This window comes from Zalophus californianus, chromosome 1 (assembly GCF_009762305.2).
Source record: "Zalophus californianus isolate mZalCal1 chromosome 1, mZalCal1.pri.v2, whole genome shotgun sequence".
NCBI lineage: Eukaryota > Metazoa > Chordata > Mammalia > Carnivora > Otariidae > Zalophus > Zalophus californianus.
In genome coordinates, this window is record NC_045595.1 from 96,386,562 (window position 1) to 96,405,371 (window position 18,810).

Here is an 18,810-nt window from a genome sequence, read left to right on the forward strand (position 1 = left end):
CATTCATGTGAATCAACTTATGAGATAAATAAAATGGATACCAGACAAGGCTGCAGGGCCATGGGATGAGAACAAGTAAATACTGAGGAGAGGGGTGGGGCCCGGACATGAGGCTGCCTGGGCAGGCACACCTGAGCATTGGGTAGATGGCTAGAAGTACCTCATGGAGGCGCCGGGTGGGAGAAAGGGCAGTTATAAATGTTAATGGAGTGCCTGCTGTGTGTCAGGCCTGGCACCAACTCCCAAACCCTAGGAAATACACATGTAAATGATGCAGCCAGCACCATCCCCACATCCCCCTTGATAAGCATCAGCTGCAGGGCGATCATGAATTGGCAGATCGGAATCTCCCGCCCTCTCAGACGCCACAGTTCCTGGAGGCCTCTCCCAGGGCGAGCCTCTCACAGCTAAACACAGCAACGGGCTCTAAGGATACCTGTTTCTCACATAGCATAAATTTCTATTGCAAACCGATGGGTGCTGAACCCTAGACTTGATGATCTGCTCCAAGACTAGAGGGAAAACTGGCTGGTTAAGTGTTTTCAGAGAGGTATATTCATTTCCAATATGGCACCTTCCCGAAGGATTCTCAAGGGTCATTTTAACTGTGGATGTTTGTGGTAGCTGACTTTGGAACCCAAACCTTAGGTGAGATGAGACTCTGATATACAGAATTGAGAAGTCCAGTGATCGGGGGGCGGAGCAAGATGGCGGAGGAGTAGGAGACCTAGATTTTGTCTGGTCCCAGGAATTCAGCTGAATAGGGATCAAACCATTCTGAACACCTACGAACTCAACAGGAGATCGAACAGGAGAGTAGCAACAACTCTCTGAACAGAGAAGCGACCACTTACTGGAAGGTAGGACGTCCGGAGAAGTGAATCCGAGGCGATATTCGGGAGGATAGACGGCGGGGGAGGGGCCTCCGCCGGCCGCTTCTGGCAAGTGCTAGAGCCGCGGAGCACAAAATCGGACCTTTTAAAAGTTGGCTCAGCAGAGGGACGCCGCTGCAGTGGCTAAGCGGGGGGTGGAATCCTCCCGGGACAGTGTGGTCTCAGGACCCTTGGGGTCACAGAGAGACCGGGGGTGCCTGAGTGCGGCAGAGCTCCCAGGTGTCGGGGCGGGGAAGCCGGCTGCAGATACGGAGCAGAGTCGCGGGCTCTCAGCTCGGGGTTGCCATAAACTGTGATCTGCGGCCCAGTCGGGGCACGGCTCCCCCAGCAAGGACCCAACAAGCAGCAGATCCGGGGAGACTCCCCTTCCTTCCCGGGGAGGAGCGGTGCGGGAACGCACTGCAGGGATCTGCTGGGTTTGGAGACTCCGAGCGGGGTCGGGTGCCAGAGATAGCAACGCTCGGTCACAGGCCAGGTGAGCACGGAGTGCGGCCGGAGACCGGGGACACGGGAGTGACTGCTTTTCTCTGGGGGCGCACTGAGGAGTGGGGCCCCGAGTTCTCGGCTCCTCCGGGCGGAGACTGGGAGGCCGCCATTTTCGCCCTGGTCCTCCAAAGCTGTACCGAGAGCTTGCAGGGAACAAAAGCTCCTGAGAGCAAACTGGAGCAGCTTCCTTAGCCCGGACCGACAAGGGCGGGGCAATTCCGCCTCCGGCAAACACATTTGGAAACCACAGCAACAGGCCCCTCCCCCAGAAGATCAACACAAACAGCCAGCAAGCCAAGACCAAGTTGATTGATCAAGGAGAATAGGAGAACTCCAGCGCTAGGGGAATACTGCACATAGATTCATGGCTTCTTTTTTTTTTTTTTTTTTTACCATGATTCATTATTTCATCAAAGTTAATTTTTGTTGACTTTTTTTATTTTTCTTTTTCCCTTTTTCAACCAACATCTTATAAATCCCTTTTTAAAAAAAAAAAAACTTTTTATTTTTTTTTCATTTTTAGAGTCATATTTTATCCCTTCATAGTAGTTATCCTTGTTTTTGGCATATATATATAAGTTGTTCTCTCTTTAAAATTTTGAGGTACAGTTTCTTCTAACAGATCAAAATATACCCTAAACCACTAGTGTATGGCTTTGTTCTAGTCTCCTGCCTGATCACATTCTCTCCCTTTTTCCTTTTTTTTTTTTTTCCTTAAATCTTCTTTCTTTTTTCAAACAACTTATCTTACCAAGTCCTTTTATAAAATCTTTTATAATTTTCATCTTTACAGTCATCTTCCATCCCTTCATTGTATCAACCCTTATTTTGTACATATATGTCTTTCTTCCTTTAAAATTTTAGGAGGCACTTTTTTCTAACAGACCAAAATACGCCCAAAATCTAGTGTGTGGCACTGATCTATGTACTAGCCTGATCATATTTGATCATATTCTGCCTTTTTTGAATTGTTTTGTTTTTGTTTTTATCTTTTTTTTCCTTTTTTTTTCTTTTTCTCTTTCTTTTTCCTTTCTTTCCCTTTCTTTTCCCCTGGTTTCAGGTCTTTTCTGATTTGTATACAGTATACTTGCTGGGGACGTTGTAAACCTGTTAGCCTTTTGTTCTCTCATTCATCTATTCTCCTCTGGACAAAATGACAAGACGAAAGAAATCACCTCAGCAAAAAGAACAAGAGGTAGTACCGTCAGCCAGGGACCTACTCAATACGGACATTAGTACGATGTCGGACCTAGAGTTCAGAATCATGACTTTAAAGATACTAGCTGGGCTTGAAAAAAGCGTGGAAGTTATTAGAGAAACCCTTTCTGGAGAAATAAAAGAACTAAAATCTATCCAAATCGAAATCAAAAAGGCTATTGATGAGGTGCAATCAAAAATGGGGGCACTAAATGCTAGGATAAATGAGGCAGAAGAGAGAATCAGCGATATAGAAGACCAAATGATGGAAAATAAAGAGGCTGAGAAAAAGAGAGAGAAACAACTACAGGATCACGAGGGCAGAATTCGAGAGATAAGTGATACGATAAGACAAAACAACATTAGAATAATTGGGATCCCAGAAGAAGAAGAGAGAGAGAGAGGGGCAGAAGGTATATTGGAGCAAATTATAGCAGAGAACTTCCCTAATGTGAGGAAGGAAACAGGCATTAAAATCCAGGAGGCACAGAGAACCCCTCTCAAAATCAATAAAAATAGGTCAACACCCCGACATCTAATAGTAAAACTTACGAGTCTCAGAGACAAAGAGAAAATCCTGAGAGCAGCTCGGGAGAAGAGATATGTAACCTACAATGGTAGAAACATCAGATTGGCAACAGACCTATCCACAGAGACCTGGCAGGCCAGAAAGGACTGGCAAGATATCTTCAGAGCACTAAACGAGAAAAATATGCAGCCAAGAATACTATATCCAGCTAGGCTATCATTGAAAATAGAAGGAGAGATAAAAAGCTTCCAGAACAAACAAAAACTAAAGGAATTTGCAAACATGAAACCAGCCCTCCAAGAAATATTGAGAGGGGTCCTCTAAGCAAAGAGAGAACCTAAAAACAGCAAAGAGCAGAAACGAACATAGACAACAGACAGTTAACAGTCACCTTACAGGTAATACAATGGCACTAAATTCATACCTTTCAATAGTTACCCTGAATGTAAATGGGCTAAATGCCCCAATCAAAAGACACAGGCTATCAGATTGGATTAAAAAACAAGACCCATCAAGATGCTGTCTGCAAGAGACTCATTTTACACCCAAAGACACCCCCAGGTTGAAAGTGAGGGGGTGGAAAACCATTTACCATGCTAATGGACACCAAAAGAAAGCTGGGGTGGCAATCCTTATATCAGACAAACTAGATTTTAAAACAAAGACTGTAATAAGAGATGAGGAAGGACACTATATCCTACTTAAAGGGTCTATCCAACAAGAAGATCTAACAATTGTAAATATCTATGCCCCGAACATGGGAGCAGCCAATTATATAAGGCAATTAATAACAAAAGCAAAGAAACACATTGACAACAATACAATAATAGTGGGGGACTTTAACACCCCCCTGACTGAAATGGACAGATCATCTAAGCAAAAGATCAACAAGGAAATAAAGACTTTAAATGACACACTGGACCAAATGGACTTCACAGACATATTCAGAACATTCCATCCCAAAGCAACAGAATACACATTCTTCTCTAGTGCCCATGGAACATTCTCCAGAATTGATCACATCCTAGGTCACAAATCAGGTCTCAATCGGTACCAAAAGATTGGGATCATTCCCTGCATATTTTCAGACCACAATGCTTTGAAACTAGAACTCAACCACAAGAGGAAAGTCAGAAAGAACTCAAATACATGGAGGCTAAAGAGCATCCTACTAAAGAATGAATGGGTCAACCAAGAAATTAAAGAAGAATTAAAAAAATTCATGGAAACCAATGAAAATGAAAACACAACTGTTCAAAATCTTTGGGATACAGCAAAGGCAGTCCTGAGAGGAAAGTATATAGCAATACAAGCCTTTCTCAAGAAACAAGAAAGGTCTCAAATACACAACCTAACCCTACACCTAAAGGAGCTGGAGAAAGAACAGCAAAGAAAGCCTAAACCCAGCAGGAGAAGAGAAATCATAAAGATCAGAGCAGAAATCAATGAACTAGAAACCAAAAGAACAGTAGAACAGATCAACGAAACTAGGAGCTGGTTCTTTGAAAGAATTAACAAGATTGATAAACCCCTGGCCAGACTGATCAAAAAGAAAAGAGAAATGACCCAAATCAACAAAATCATGAATGAAAGAGGAGAGATCACAAGCAACACCAAAGAAATACAAACAATTATAAGAACATATTATGAGCAACTCTATGCCAGCAAATTAGATAACCTGGAAGAAATGGGTGCATTCCTAGAGATGTATCAACTACCAAAATTGAACCAGGAAGAAATAGAAAACCTGAACAGACCTATAACCACTAAGGAAATTGAAACAATCATCAAAAATCTCCCAACAAACAAAAGCCCAGGGCCAGATGGCTTCCCAGGGGAATTCTATCAGACCTTTCAAGAAGAATTAATACCTATTCTCCTGAAACTGTTCCAAAAAATAGAAATGGAAGGGAAACTTCCAAACTCATTTTATGAGGCCAGCATTACCTTGATCCCAAAACCAGACAAAGACCCCATCAAAAAAGAGAATTACAGACCAATATCCTTGATGAACATGGATGCAAAAATTCTCACCAAAATACTGGCCAATAGGATCCAACAGTACATTAAAAGGATTATTCACCACGACCAAGTGGGATTTATTCCTGGGCTGCAAGGCTGGTTCAACATCCGCAAATCAATCAACGTGATACAATACATTAACAAAAGAAAGAACAAGAATCATATGATCCTCTCAATAGATGCAGAAAAAGCATTTGACAAAGTACAACATCCTTTCTTGATCAAAACTCTTCAGAGTATAGGGATAGAGGGTACATACCTCAATATCATAAAAGCCATCTATGAAAAACCTACAGCGAATATCATTCTCAATGGGGAAAGGCTGAGAGCTTTTCCCCTAAGGTCAGGAACGCGGCAGGGATGTCCACTCTCACCACTGCTATTCAACATAGTATTAGAAGTCCTAGCCACAGCAATCAGACAACAAAAAGAAATCAAAGGCATCCAAATCGGCAAAGAGGAAGTCAAACTCTCACTCTTTGCAGATGATAGGATACTGTATGTGGAAAACCCAAAAGACTCCACCCCAAAACTGCTAGAACTCATACAGGAATTCAGTAAAGTAGCAGGATATAAAATCAATGCACAGAAATCAGTGGCATTCCTATACACCAACAACAAGACAGAAGAGAGACAAATCAAGGAGTCTATCCCACTTACAATTGCACCCAAAACGATTAGATACCTAGGAATAAATCTAACCAAAGAGGCAAAGGATCTGTACTCAGAAAACTATAAAATACTCCTGAAAGAAATTGAAGAAGACACAAAGAAATGGAAAAACGTTCCATGCTCATGGATTGGGAGAATCAACATTGTGAAGATGTCAATGCTACCTAGAGCAATCTACACATTCAATGCAATCCCCATCAAAATACCATCCACTTTTTTCAAAGAAATGGAACAAATAATCCTAAAATTTGTATGGAACCAGAAGAGACCCAGAATAGCCAGAGGAATACTGAAAAAGAAAAGCAAAGCTGGCGGCATCACAATTCCGGACTTCCAGCTCTATTACAAAGCTGTCATCATCAAGACAGTATGGTACTGGCACAAAAACAGACACATAGATCAATGGAACAGAATTGAGAGCCCAGAAATGGACCCTCAACTCTATGGTCAACTTATTTTTGACAAAGCAGGAAAGAATGTCCAATGGCAAAAAGACAGTCTCTTCAACAAATGGTGTTGGGAAAATTGGACAGCCACATGCAGAAGAATGAAACTGGACCATTTCCTTACACCACACACAAAAATAGACTCCAAATGGTTGAAAGACCTAAACGTGAGACAGGAGTCCATCCAAATCCTAAAGGAGAACACAGGTAGCAACCTTTTCGACCTTAGCCGCAGCAACTTCTTCCTAGAAACATCGCCAAAGACACGGGAAGCCAGGGCAAAAATGAACTATTGGGATTTCATCAAGATAAAAAGCTTCTGCACAGCAAAAGAAACAGTCCACAAAACCAAAAGACAACCGACAGAATGGGAGAAAATATTTGCAAATGACCTATCAGATAAAGGGCTAGTATCCAAAATCTATAAAGAACTTATCAAACTCAACACCCAAAGAACAAATAATCCAATCAAGAAATGGGCAGAAGACATGAACAGACATTTCTCCAAAGAAGACATCCAAATGGCCAACAGGCACATGAAAAAGTGCTCAACATCGCTTGGCATCAGGGAAATCCAAATCAAAACCTCAATGAGATACCACCTCACACCCGTCAGAATGGCTAAAATTAACAAGTCAGGGAACGACAGATGTTGGCGGGGATGTGGAGAAAGGGGAACCCTCCTACACTGTTGGTGGGAATGCAAGCTGGTGCAACCCCTCTGGAAAACAGTATGGAGGTTCCTCAAACAGTTGAAATTAGAGCTACCGTTCGATCCAGCAATTGCACTACTGGGTATTTACCACAAAGATACAAATGTAGGGACCCGAAGGGGTACGTGTACCCCAATGTTTATAGCAGCAATGTCCACCATAGCCAAACTGTGGAAAGAGCCAAGATGCCCATCGACAGATGAATGGATAAAGAAGAAGTGGTATATATACACAATGGAATATTATGCAGCCATCAAAAGGAATGAGATCTTGCCATTTGCAACGACGTGGATGGAACTGGAGGGTGTTATGCTGAGTGAAATAAGTCAATCAGAGAAAGACATGTATCACATGACCTCACTGATATGAGGAATTCTTAATCTCAGGAAACAAACTGAGTGTTACTGGAGTGGTGGGGGGTGGGAGGGATGGGGTGGCTGGGTGATAGATATTGGGGAGGGTATGTGCTACGGTGAGCGCTGTGAATTGTGCAAGACTGTTGAATCACAGATCTGTACTTCTGAAACAAATAATGCAACATATTTTAAGAAAAAAGAAAAAGAAGAAGATAACAGGAGAGGAAGAAAAGGGGAGTATGTCAGAGGGGGAGACGAACCATGAGAGATGATGGACTCTGAAAAACAAACTGAGGGTTCTGGAGGGGAGGGGGGTAGGGGGATGGGTTAGCCTGGTGATGGGTATTGAGGAGGGCACGTTCTGCATGGAGCACTGGGTGTTATGAACAAGCAATGAATCATGGAACACTGCACCAAAAACTAATGATGTAATATATGGTGATTAACATAACAATAAAAAAAAAAAAGAGAAGTCCAGTGATCTTTGACAAAGATCAGGTAACGCACACAACTACTGTCCATTAAACCCATCAGCCTCTGTGACTGCCTGGCCAGTACGGTCCCGGGAAAGCACTGACTCCCCGCACCAGGAACACCTTAGACTCCCTGACTCTTATTCCCTGACAATATCAGCAAGCCCTGGCCCTCATCCTCCCCTAAAGAGCCAAGTCCTTCTCCTCTGCTGGCAGCAGAGATCTTCAGCGGGAAGTCAGTGGGTCCCCCCAGCTGAGGCATCCAGTCTTCTCTGCAAGGCTCACCTCTCCTGCCCACCTGAGCTCTGCCCTCCACAAAGCTGCTGGTGTGACCTTCCTAAGATACAAATCTACCTGTGACACTCCCCCTGCTTCAGGTTTAGTGCTCGTGTCTTAGCCTGGAATCATAGTGGTAGCAAAAATAATAATCATCATAAGGATAAAGTCACAGGTAACATGGAGTGAGTATTTGCCACATGGCCGGCATGCTGCTCAGGCTCTTATGCAGGCTCTCATTCAGTCCTCACAACCCACTGGGAAGGGAGATACCATGGCAGGAGCTGGAGAGGCAGAAAGGCTAAGGGACGTGCTCACAGTCACAAGGCTAGCAAGTTGTGTTGCAAGGCATCAAATTCAAGTTTGAGGACTTCTGAACCCATGTTTTCTTGACCTCTCTACCATCTGGCCTAAACATAATTCTTGTAAAAAAAAAAAAAAAAAAGTGTGGTGAGTACAAAGTGGCTCACACTCCTTCCCATGGCATCAGGACCTAGAACTTTCCCCAGTCACAGCCCCGATCACACTGCGTCATTGCTGTCTGTGCACTTGTTGGCTCTGAGCTACCCCAGGTCAGGGATTGTGCTGATTCACGTTTACATCACCAGTGCCTAACAGGGGTCTTGGCACATGGTCAGCGCTCAATAAATGGCTCATAGGTTAATGGATGGATGAATGCATGAATGAATTCACTGATCCACATCAAACTCTGGCCTTCTCCAGGAACCTTCCCTGCTTAAAAAAGACCCCCCCCCCCATTCTCGTTTCCCGAAATTCCTCCAGCACCTTTTCCTTGTATAGTAGTTCATTGCACCTTATCTTGTCACATGCAACATTTTTGTCTGTAAGTTACTGATGCCTTCACCTCTGCAGACCATAAGGAACTCAGGGGGAGGGATGGCATTTGGCCCTTCTTTTCCTGAGTCACCTCACTGAAGGTTGGCTCAGCTCTCTAAGCAACTACACTGAGTAGTTCATCCTGACCCAGGAGCAGAAAATAGAAGGCGAGGACACCCAACTCCGTGAGGAATAACCCTTTGTTCTTTCTGGCCCCCATGCCCCGCAGGAGCCTCCTCTGGTATCATCGACCTCTTGCCGTCCCCCAGCGCTGCCACCAACTGGACAGCAGGGCTCCTGGTGGATAGCAGCGAGATGATCTTCCAGTTTGATGGCAGACAAGGGGCCAAGATCCCTGATGAGATTGTGCCCAAGAACCTGACAGACCAGTTCACCATCACCATGTGGATGAAACACGGCCCCAGCCCTGGTGTGAGAGCCGAGAAGGAAACCATCCTCTGCAACTCAGATAAGACTGGTGAGTCTGCCCGTTATATCCCGGCTGGTTAGGCAGGGACACAGCCACCGACGATGCGGGAGGAAAGCCAGAGCATGATGGCGTCCTGGGAAACTATTCTCGTCTCCGGTTTCCTGGCTGCTGATTTTCTGGGCTGGAGGTAGAGCAGGACCAGGAAAGGGGGGAAAGTAGAGGCACAGACACAAAAATGCAAAAGCTGGGACTAGTGCTTTTCAAACCAGGTTCTTTGGAACCCCAGCCTCCCCAGAAGTAACTTAAGGCTGCTGCATACGAGGTGGGAGTTGGGGGCTGGGGAGACTTCACTCTTCCTTCAAAGCAGCAACACCTTTGCTCTATTATATGTTAAGTAAGACTTCCAAAAGTTTATTTTCAATGAAAGGGTCATGGTAATTTTCCAAGTCACTGCCAAACGTAATCACGGTAGCTAACTTTTGTTAGGCATTCCCCCCATGCTAAGCCTGTGCAAGGCAGTTCACTGCTTGGTGGTTAAAAGCACTCTACCACTTACTGGTGATGTGACGTTGGACAGGTTGTTTTACCTCTTTCTCTGTGCCTCACTTTCCCCCTCTATAAAATGGGCATTCTAGTATTATCAACCTCACAGGGTTTTTAATAGGATTGAAGGACTTACTGTATGTGTAGTGCTTTAGAACAGTGCCTGACACATAAGAAGTACAGTCTGTGTTAGATATTACTGTTCTAGACAGTTTCTCAGATCTCTACAAACAATTTTAGGAAAGCATTATTGTGTTTCCCATTTTAAGGATAAGGAAACATCCCTGAGAGGTTAATAACCATCCCAAGTTGCTTAGCCAGTAAGGATCAGAACCGAAATGTAAGCTCAGATCCAGCTAACTCCAGTCCTGTGCACTGGTCACCATATCCCACACGCGCGCGCACACACACACATGCACGCACACACGCACACACACATACACACAAATATTCGGATAGCCTATGCAAATTTTACAACTCTATCTTAAAGTATAATTCCACAATTTCCTATTTCAAGCACTGCTTTTGTTAAAATACCCAAAATAAATAATAGCCCCCGCAGAAGCCGCAATGAGAAGGCAGGATAGAGTGGCGGACCGCTCAGCCTCTGCCGCTGGACACCAAGGTTCGTTTCCCAGCCTTGCCACTCCAAGGTGTGGCCTTTGGGGAGTTGCTAATCTCTCTGAGCTTCAGATCCCTCGTATGTAAAGTGGGGGAAATACACATGAAATAATGTATGAAATCACTCAGCATCAGATATAAAATCAGTGCTCAATTTAATTACTTGATGGTGTTACTATCAATAAAACTTCTGGTTTTATTCCACATTATGCTACTCCCAGGACCCCACATTTGCTGTTTTAATCACACCTTACAGTACGCGTTAGCATATTTCTAGATGTAGAAACTGAGACAGAGTTGCCTGGCTGTCATTAGTCATAAAGTAAGTCTGTGTCGGATCGGTTATGCCAAGGATGCGTTTTTCTGGGACCTTCATGCAGGAAGGACCTCACAGACGTGCATGAGATCACACTGAGGTTTGGGACAGGGTTCAGAGCTCAGCGCACGATCCCAGGAATCACCCTGCAGCTTGGTCCTTGCGGTGCCTGGCAGGGCGCTCCCCTCACGATCCAGAAGCCAGCATCAATGAGACAACAGCTTAGGACCATATATACCAAGGCAAAGCGGTGCGGGCTGGGGTTTGCCGCCACACACAGAGTCCTTTCTGAAATGTATCAAATACCCTGGCAGGCAGGTCACACAGATATCAATGTTCTTGCTTACAGAGGAGGAAGTTTAACTATGAAATGTTGAAAGACTGGCCCAAGGGAACGCAGCCGATTACCCAGAGTAACAGGACAGGACCTGGTCCTTGGGCCTGAGTTCCAGGCCTGTGCTCTGGGACCAGTGGTGCTCAACCTTGCTATACAGCAGAAAAACCTGGCACCTTCATAAAAATGCAAAGATGCCAGGGCCCCACCCCAGCACAGGAAGTCAGTTTCTAGAGGATTCTTTGGTGCAGACGTGGCTGAACATGCTGCCTTAAATGATGATGCCTCGTTGTCATCAGAGCAGTCTACCCCACGGGCATGTCGGCACCTGGAGTCAGCATGACCTGGCACTCCTCCGCCTTGGCCTCAGCTCAGAGCAACACTTTACAGGCAGCTCAGCACTGGCACGAAGAAGATAAGGAAGCTTCCTCTAACTACTTTGACTTAAAAAAAAAAAAAAATCTATAAGTACCTGCTTGCCCTAAATTTAAAAACTATCAGGAATAAACTAGAGCTTTAGGGCGCCTGGGTGGCTCAGTTGGTTAAGCGACTGCCTTCGGCTCAGGTCATGATCCTGGAGTCCCTGGATCGAGTCCCGCATCGGGCTCCCTGCTCAGCAGGGAGTCTGCTTCTCCCTCTGATCCTTCCCCCCCTCATGTGCTTTCTCTCTCTCTCAAATAAATAAATAAAATCTTTAAAAAAAAAAAACTAGAGCTTTATTAGGCTTTTATATATCAGAAACATTTTCTCAAGACATGTTTATATCAGAAAACCTGAAAAACACAGAAAAATATAAAGGAGACTACACAAATCCCCTAAAACCCTAATACCTAAAGATATTTCCTGATTACATTTGGCATATTTCATTACCAAATAAAATCTTATTTCTATGTATATGTATATGTGGAATGTCCTTACAATTTTCACTATTTTTATAATACATGTGATACCAGTATGTTCCCTGTTTCTTTTACGTAACATCTACAGATCATTTCTCTTCATGATAAAATAGTCTTTAAAGATATGAATTACATAACAATTCAAAATTCTGTCATGGGGCTTTATTATTTCATTTAACTGGCTTCTTTTTGTTAAATATTTAGCTGCCACAAAGAACACCAAAGGTCATGAAAAGAAATGAAGCGGATTTCTGAGTGTACCATGTCTCTAGCCCACTAAAGAACCCAGTGACCTCAGTGTGGACGGTGACTCCAGGAATCCAGACAAACAGAGGGAGAGGGAGGGAGAAATTTCCTAGGCTGGAAGATGCTCCAGACCTCCATTCGTTCTTCTCATTCCACTTCCTCACCCACAACCACTCCTGACTCCAAATAAAAATAAAGGGGGAAAAGTCCTTCTTTCTATGTTTTTCTGACAGTAGACAATAGATAATGGAAATCAGCTGAACAACTGTGAGGGGAATAAGAAATATTGAGTAAAATCCCCATAATCAGGCCGGGGCATATTTTATCAGTCCAAAGGCCGAGTGGCCACCCAGACGTTAGCCTAGGCCAACCCTGCCACACTGGCAACTGCTTTGTACAAACTTCCGCGTTGTATCAGTTAAGATGCTTTCAGTTATAAGAAATAGGAAATACAGATCAAACTGATATCAGATGATCAAAGAAATCAAAATAATAAAGGAAATGTAGAGTTCTTGTAACTGAAAATGTCAGTCAGAGCTATGACAGCTTCAGGCAAAGTGTGATCAAGGGCTTGGCCCTTTTCTCTGCAATTTCTCAGATCTGCCTCCATATATGTATTGATTTCATGTTAGCAAACAGGGCTGCAGCTGCCCCATGCCTCCCAGTTACATCCTACAACTTCGAGAGAGAGAGAGTGTCTTCCTGCTTGCTTTCTGATAAAAGAGAGTTCTTTTTTGGAACCACTCAGAAAAGCTCCCGCATCACTAGCTTGAACCGAGTCACTTCCCTGACAGAAGCACTGGCTGGGAGAAGGGCCTACGTGGCCTGACTTGGGCCTGGGTCCCAAACCAGTCACCGTGGCAGGGAAACCAACCTAGGCGAGGCCTAGGAGTGGGATTGGTATTGATTCCTCACACGCAAACATCAAGGTTTATACAGGATGTACAAGAATCCATCTCATTACCCTAGTCCCATGATTCATTAGGACAATCTAGCATCCCTGTCATGACACAAGGCTAAAAAAATTCTCCCAGAATCATCCAAAGGTACAACTCCACCCAAAGTCTGTCTGACTCTAGGGCCCACGTTCTTTCTACCACAACAGGTCACCCACCCATCCATCTGTCATTTATGGAGCATGCGCCTCATAGTAGATTTCGGTGTATGCTACTATGTAGTATATGATGTTGAGTTCTCTGAGTATTGGTCAAACAACAGCTCCTCCCCTCCCAGTGGCTATTTTCTTGTGGCTGCCGGACGTCATGACTGGGATCCATGATGCGAGATTTCCTAAGCAGAAAAGGAAGTCTTTATATCAGAGGAGGAAAACATCCCATCCGTTGCGTATGGGGAGAGGGGTATTTATTCATTGCTTTGGAAAGACACGGAACTATGACTAATGCTGAAAAATCAATGTGTCCCCTCCTCCCAGCAGCTACATATGAAGCCGCTTCCCCTAACTGCACACAATAAGGTAGAGAAGGAGACATGTTCTGTGGTCACCATTGTCAAGCCTGAAGAAATGAAACATAAGCCCAGCACTCTAGGAGAAACCAGTTGTGTTAGAGAAGCCCGGGGTAGCTGACGTGATTGTCGGAGAGCCCCCATAGCCTTCCCAGAAGTATTTGTACAAAAACAAACAAACAAGCGAAACTCGTTAACCTACATAAGCTTTATCCTGGGCCTCATGCAGTATCTGAGTATACGTTAGGTTGGTATCTCAAGTCCAAATGGCTTCTCTGCAGAAGTTTCGCTTTCTTGACTCTTCGTCTTCCGTTTCAGTGAGTTCACCGCGTGTGTTCTAGAACATTCATTAGATCTGATTGTAAAAGGGGAAACTGGAATGCCCATTCCTTCCCCCTTTGAGGGTGTGCTCAGTGATGTAGCGGGAAGATCCCTCTGGCAGCGACGGATGCAGGGATTCCTTAAGCACTCAACTCCTCTCTGTGCTTTGCAGAAATGAACCGGCATCACTACGCCTTGTACGTGCACAACTGCCGCCTCGTCTTTCTCTTGCGCAAGGACTTCGACCAGGCCGACACCTTCCGCCCTGCTGAGTTCCACTGGAAGCTGGACCAGGTATGGCACTCAGCTCACCCCTCACCCCTCACCCCAGCACCCCCTTTGCAGGGGTGGTAGGTGTGCTTCAGTGATAGTAGCAGTGAGGAGGCACCTCAAAGTTGTGCTCGCTTGCTGAGTTTGGGAAAATCAGCTCGGGGAGACACACAGCATCTTCAAGTCAAGAGAAAAACTGCTGCCGTAAGCCTCGCTGGAGGGGGGAGGGCCACACTTCCCCGCTGGGACCCCCCAGCAGGTGCTGGACCTGCGCACGCGTATCTGGTCCATTTGCTCCCCGTTGGGCTCCTGGGCTGCTGGTCCTCTTGGTTCCCAGGCCCAGTCTGTGATCTCTGTTAGCACATGTTTATACCCTAAGCGCCGTACCTCCTTTGTGATGTTCTCTTATCTCCTTCGGGTGACGGTGCAGCCTTGCTTTTGGTGACACAGGTTGAGAACAAGGGACCCGAGGACCTTGAAGTAAACAGTGACGTGGCACACTGTGAGCCGCGCGCGTTCTTTCCTGAAGTGCAAAACCTGTGACTCACTCCAGAGCCTCCTGCCTGTGATCACAAGGGCCACTGTGTCATCCTTGTCAATGACAAATGAAGTGTCTGGTTGGAGGGAAAAGCTTTGAAGCGTCTGTCTCCAAGGGCCATGCAGGGCTGAGATTGTGGAGGAGGCGGTCACTCCCTTGGGGGGCTGTGCCATTGAGGAAGGTTCTGGACAGCAAGCCTAGCACCGGCCTTCACTTAGACTTGAACTGGGGGGCAGAGGGGAGGGCACACATGAATTTTTAAAAATGGTTTTAAACTATCAAGGGCGAGAATGCCGGCAGACAGGGAAGGGGACTGTGGAACGGGTCAGCTTAATGAAGCAGATGAGATGATGCTCATTCCGTGGTCTTACTATCTGGCACCCCACCCATATCCCGAGTGCTTCTGGGGACCTCAGGCTTCCTTTCTTCCCCTAAAGCCCACTGTGTGTGCTGCCTGCATCACCTTGTCTAGGGCTGAATGTTCCAGAATCCTTCCCCTTCTCTCTCTTTCTTATGGGCATCAACCCAGGCCCTGGGTATGGCTAGTTTCAGAGAGTGCTACTGGGAAGCATTCCAGAAGGAACTCATTTACATTGAGATGAGAATGATAGCTGCCCCCTTTCAGCCACACAGAAGCACAGACATATGCTTTTTAAAACATAGATTCATTAACCTCAGGGAACCTCTCAGTGCTGGAACTTCAGGCAATGTGACAAGGTCAAGGATGCCAAGCTGATGGAAAGATGCTTGAGGAAGCCCAGTGGCAACTGCCTGATCTAGTTCCAATAAATCCCATCCTGCTGGAGCCTGGGGTTTTGCAAATATGGCATCTGGATTTAGTATATGTTCCTCTGAATTAGGAATTCTGGGTATTGTAGAAATTATGAAATCTTGACATTGCTTGTTTGATTTCCTAGCAACCTCTCAGCTACCTTCTAAAGTGCCATATGGCTTACATGGGATATATTTAAATACATAATATGAATTGAGATGAATTAAAATAAATTCCATATTGTGGAGGGTTTAATAAGAACATTGCTATACTGGCCAGGATGATTACAGATACCCTGCAGCGTTTTCTAAGATGGGATTGAGAAGTCCTGATACAGGCAAATGAAGTCACAGGGTTGGGAATTAAAAATAGGTGAGGAAGGAATTCTGGTTCTACAGATAAAGATAGAATGACTCGAGGAATTCTGAAGTCTGGGCCCAAAGTGGTGCATTTAAGGAAGGGCTGAGGTTCACCGAACACCTTCCCGGTTCCTTGGATCTCATTCATCAGTGTCTGCTCTGTATCAGGCACACTGCCCCTGAGCGCTCTCTCACCTCTGCCCCCCTGGGCCTGCCCGGTGGTTGAAATGAGGCGGGGACCACAGTCCTGTGACCTGCCCAAGGTCACACAGTGAACCATGGCTGGACCTGCCCTATTTCATTGCGCTGTGCTGCTGCTTCAGTAAGCTTGCTAATTTAAAATGTTTTCACTTCTAAATTTTAAATATTTTTAATTTAGAGATCAGAATTGTCATTGAGATGCAAGTGTTTATAGTCTTGATGAAACTCCATGAAACTGTCAGATCTTCACTTTGCTTAAACCTTGTCTTCTTCCGGGCGCCTGGGGGGCTCAGTCGGTTAAACGACTGCCTTCGGCTCAGGTCATGATCCCGGAGTCCCGGGATTGAGTCCCGCATCGGGCTCCCTGCTTGCCGGGAAGTTTGCTTCTCCCTCTGACCCTCTTCCCTCTCGTGCTCTCTATCTCTCATTCTCTCTCTCTCTCAAATAAATAAATAAAATCTTAAAAAAAAAAACATTTAAAAAAAAAAAACCTTGTCTTCTTCCTTGTCTCACTCAGCTGGGGCTGCCATAACAAAGTATCACAGCTGGGGGTGGGGGGAGGGGGGAGCTTAGACAACAGACATGGATTTCCCACAGTTCTGGCCTGGGAAGTCCAAGATCAAGGTGCCAAGCTGCTTCACCTCCCCAGGGAGGGCCCTCTTTCGGGCCTGTAGACAGTCTTCGTCTCACATGGCAGACAGAGAGAGAGAGGGAGAGAGGGAGAGAGCGAGCGAGCTCGGACACTGGAATACCTGTTCCTCTTCTTATAAGGCCCTATGGGATTAGGATTCCACCCTTATGACCTCCTTTAACCTTGGCCACCTCCTAAAGGCCCTTCTCTAAATACAGTCACACTGGGGGGTAGTGCTGCAATGTATGAATTTGGGGGGAGGGACACAATTCAGTCCATAGCATTCTTTACTAAAAAAAATTAACATTAAAAAAACTTAAGGGCTACTTACTGGTGATCAGAAACCCTAGCCCCTTGGAAAGGAGGCACAGTGGATGAGGTATAGGAAACCTCAACCACACTCATATTAGCAATCCAGTGGTACATATAGACCCAGCCACAGACCTCTCTCTCCCTTATTCAGCTGTGTAGACAGAACCTTCCAGAAGTTTCTTGGATGTAAATCACTTGGTGTTCAGAATATACATACTTGATAGCATCTTCTCCCCCAGGAAGCTACCTTGGGTCACCCGCCCTGAGTGGCTTACCTCTCCCCAGTGCTCCCCAGACTCCATACAGAATTCCATCACGATGCTTACTTTACCCTAGTAAGCCATTTATCCCGCCTTTCTGCTCACTTTGCGCTGAGCTCCTGGGAGGTAGTATTGTGTCTTACTCTCTCCAGCTCCTCAGTGCATATTATAGCTCTGAGCACACAGTTGGTGCCCAGTAAATGTTTGCATAACAGCAAATGGATGTCAAGATCAAAACAAGGGAGAGATAACATGAGGGAGGGAGATAGGGAAAGAGAAGAGAAAAATCCAGAGACCTTTTAAAACCTCCTGGTGATTAAATTGATCTTTTGATTCATTTTATGCAGAATTTTAAAATTCTAAAATTTTACCATTTGGATCTCAAAGGCTGTTTGGCTTTTATCTTGATATTTAATTCCAAAGATTTTACTGTATTTGCCCAGTAGTGACTCTGTAATTATTGCAGAACTTTCTGGCCTGGGCCAGAAAGGACTCAAGCCAGTCTACTGACCCACCTTGGAGCTCCCAGAAGCATAATAAATGTTCTAATGCCTAATGGGGCTTCATCTAGTTCTTTAGTCAGCAGTTTAGGCTGAACACAAACTACATGCCAGGCTCTGTTGCTCGGTACCGGGATCAGCTGCTGAAACAGAAGCCCCTGCTCTCTATAGGTGTCCACGATCACGGGGCAAACACAGAAACAGTTTACATCATTATGTGCTGGGGCAGAAGGCAGGGGGCCAGGTGTGGGGAGTCTGTGGGAGCCCGTTCTAGAGACATCTGACATGAACTTGGGAATAAGAGCCTGAAAAAGCCCCTGAGAGGGGACATTGTCTGAATAGAGCACCGAGGGCTCAGTGATGTGGAGCCAAGGCAGCCAAGATGGCAGAGGTGAGTAGGACGGCTGGCTTCAGGAGAAGTGTGGTAGACCATAGGGATGGGGCAGAAGGAGATCGCTTTGGCAGGTATTAGGACCACGTTTAGAGGAGCAGAGTCAATTAAACCCCAAGAGGCTTTTCACATCATGTTATTGAGTTGGTACTTTATCCCCAAAAGAATGGACTATCATCGAAGAATTTTGTTATTCAAGGAGAATTTAAGGATGGGTAAATGTGAATAATGCGAGTATGACATTCATAAAATTTATCAAATTTAAATATAGCTCAGGCCAGTGACAAGGGCTGCATTAGAACCAGGGTCCCCCCTTTCCTTTCTCCACGGCCAGGCCAGGAGCTCAAGCACTCGGCAGAGGCTGCTCATGCTCCCTGAATCCAGGGCATGATAAGCACGGAGCTCTTGAGGAGCGTGCCAGGGGAGGGAGGCAGTTGCCACAGAGGAGCTGTGTGCTTCCAGCAGCCCAGCCCCTTTGCCCCACACCTCAGAAAGCTGATGC

The 18,810-nt window shown here is 45.4% G+C and overlaps 1 protein-coding gene across 6 annotated transcripts in view; it reads left to right on the forward strand.

Moving 5' to 3' along the window:
- CLSTN2 (calsyntenin 2) overlaps positions 1–18,810 on the forward strand; it is a 647,841-nt gene that overhangs the window by 519,989 nt on the left and 109,042 nt on the right. For all 6 annotated transcript variants that reach the window (XM_027584719.2, XM_027584723.2, XM_027584720.2 and 3 more), the window contains 2 exons: positions 9,130–9,378; positions 14,247–14,368. In XM_027584719.2, coding sequence (XP_027440520.2) covers positions 9,130–9,378; positions 14,247–14,368 — 371 coding nt within the window. The remainder of the gene's footprint in view (positions 1–9,129; positions 9,379–14,246; positions 14,369–18,810) is intronic.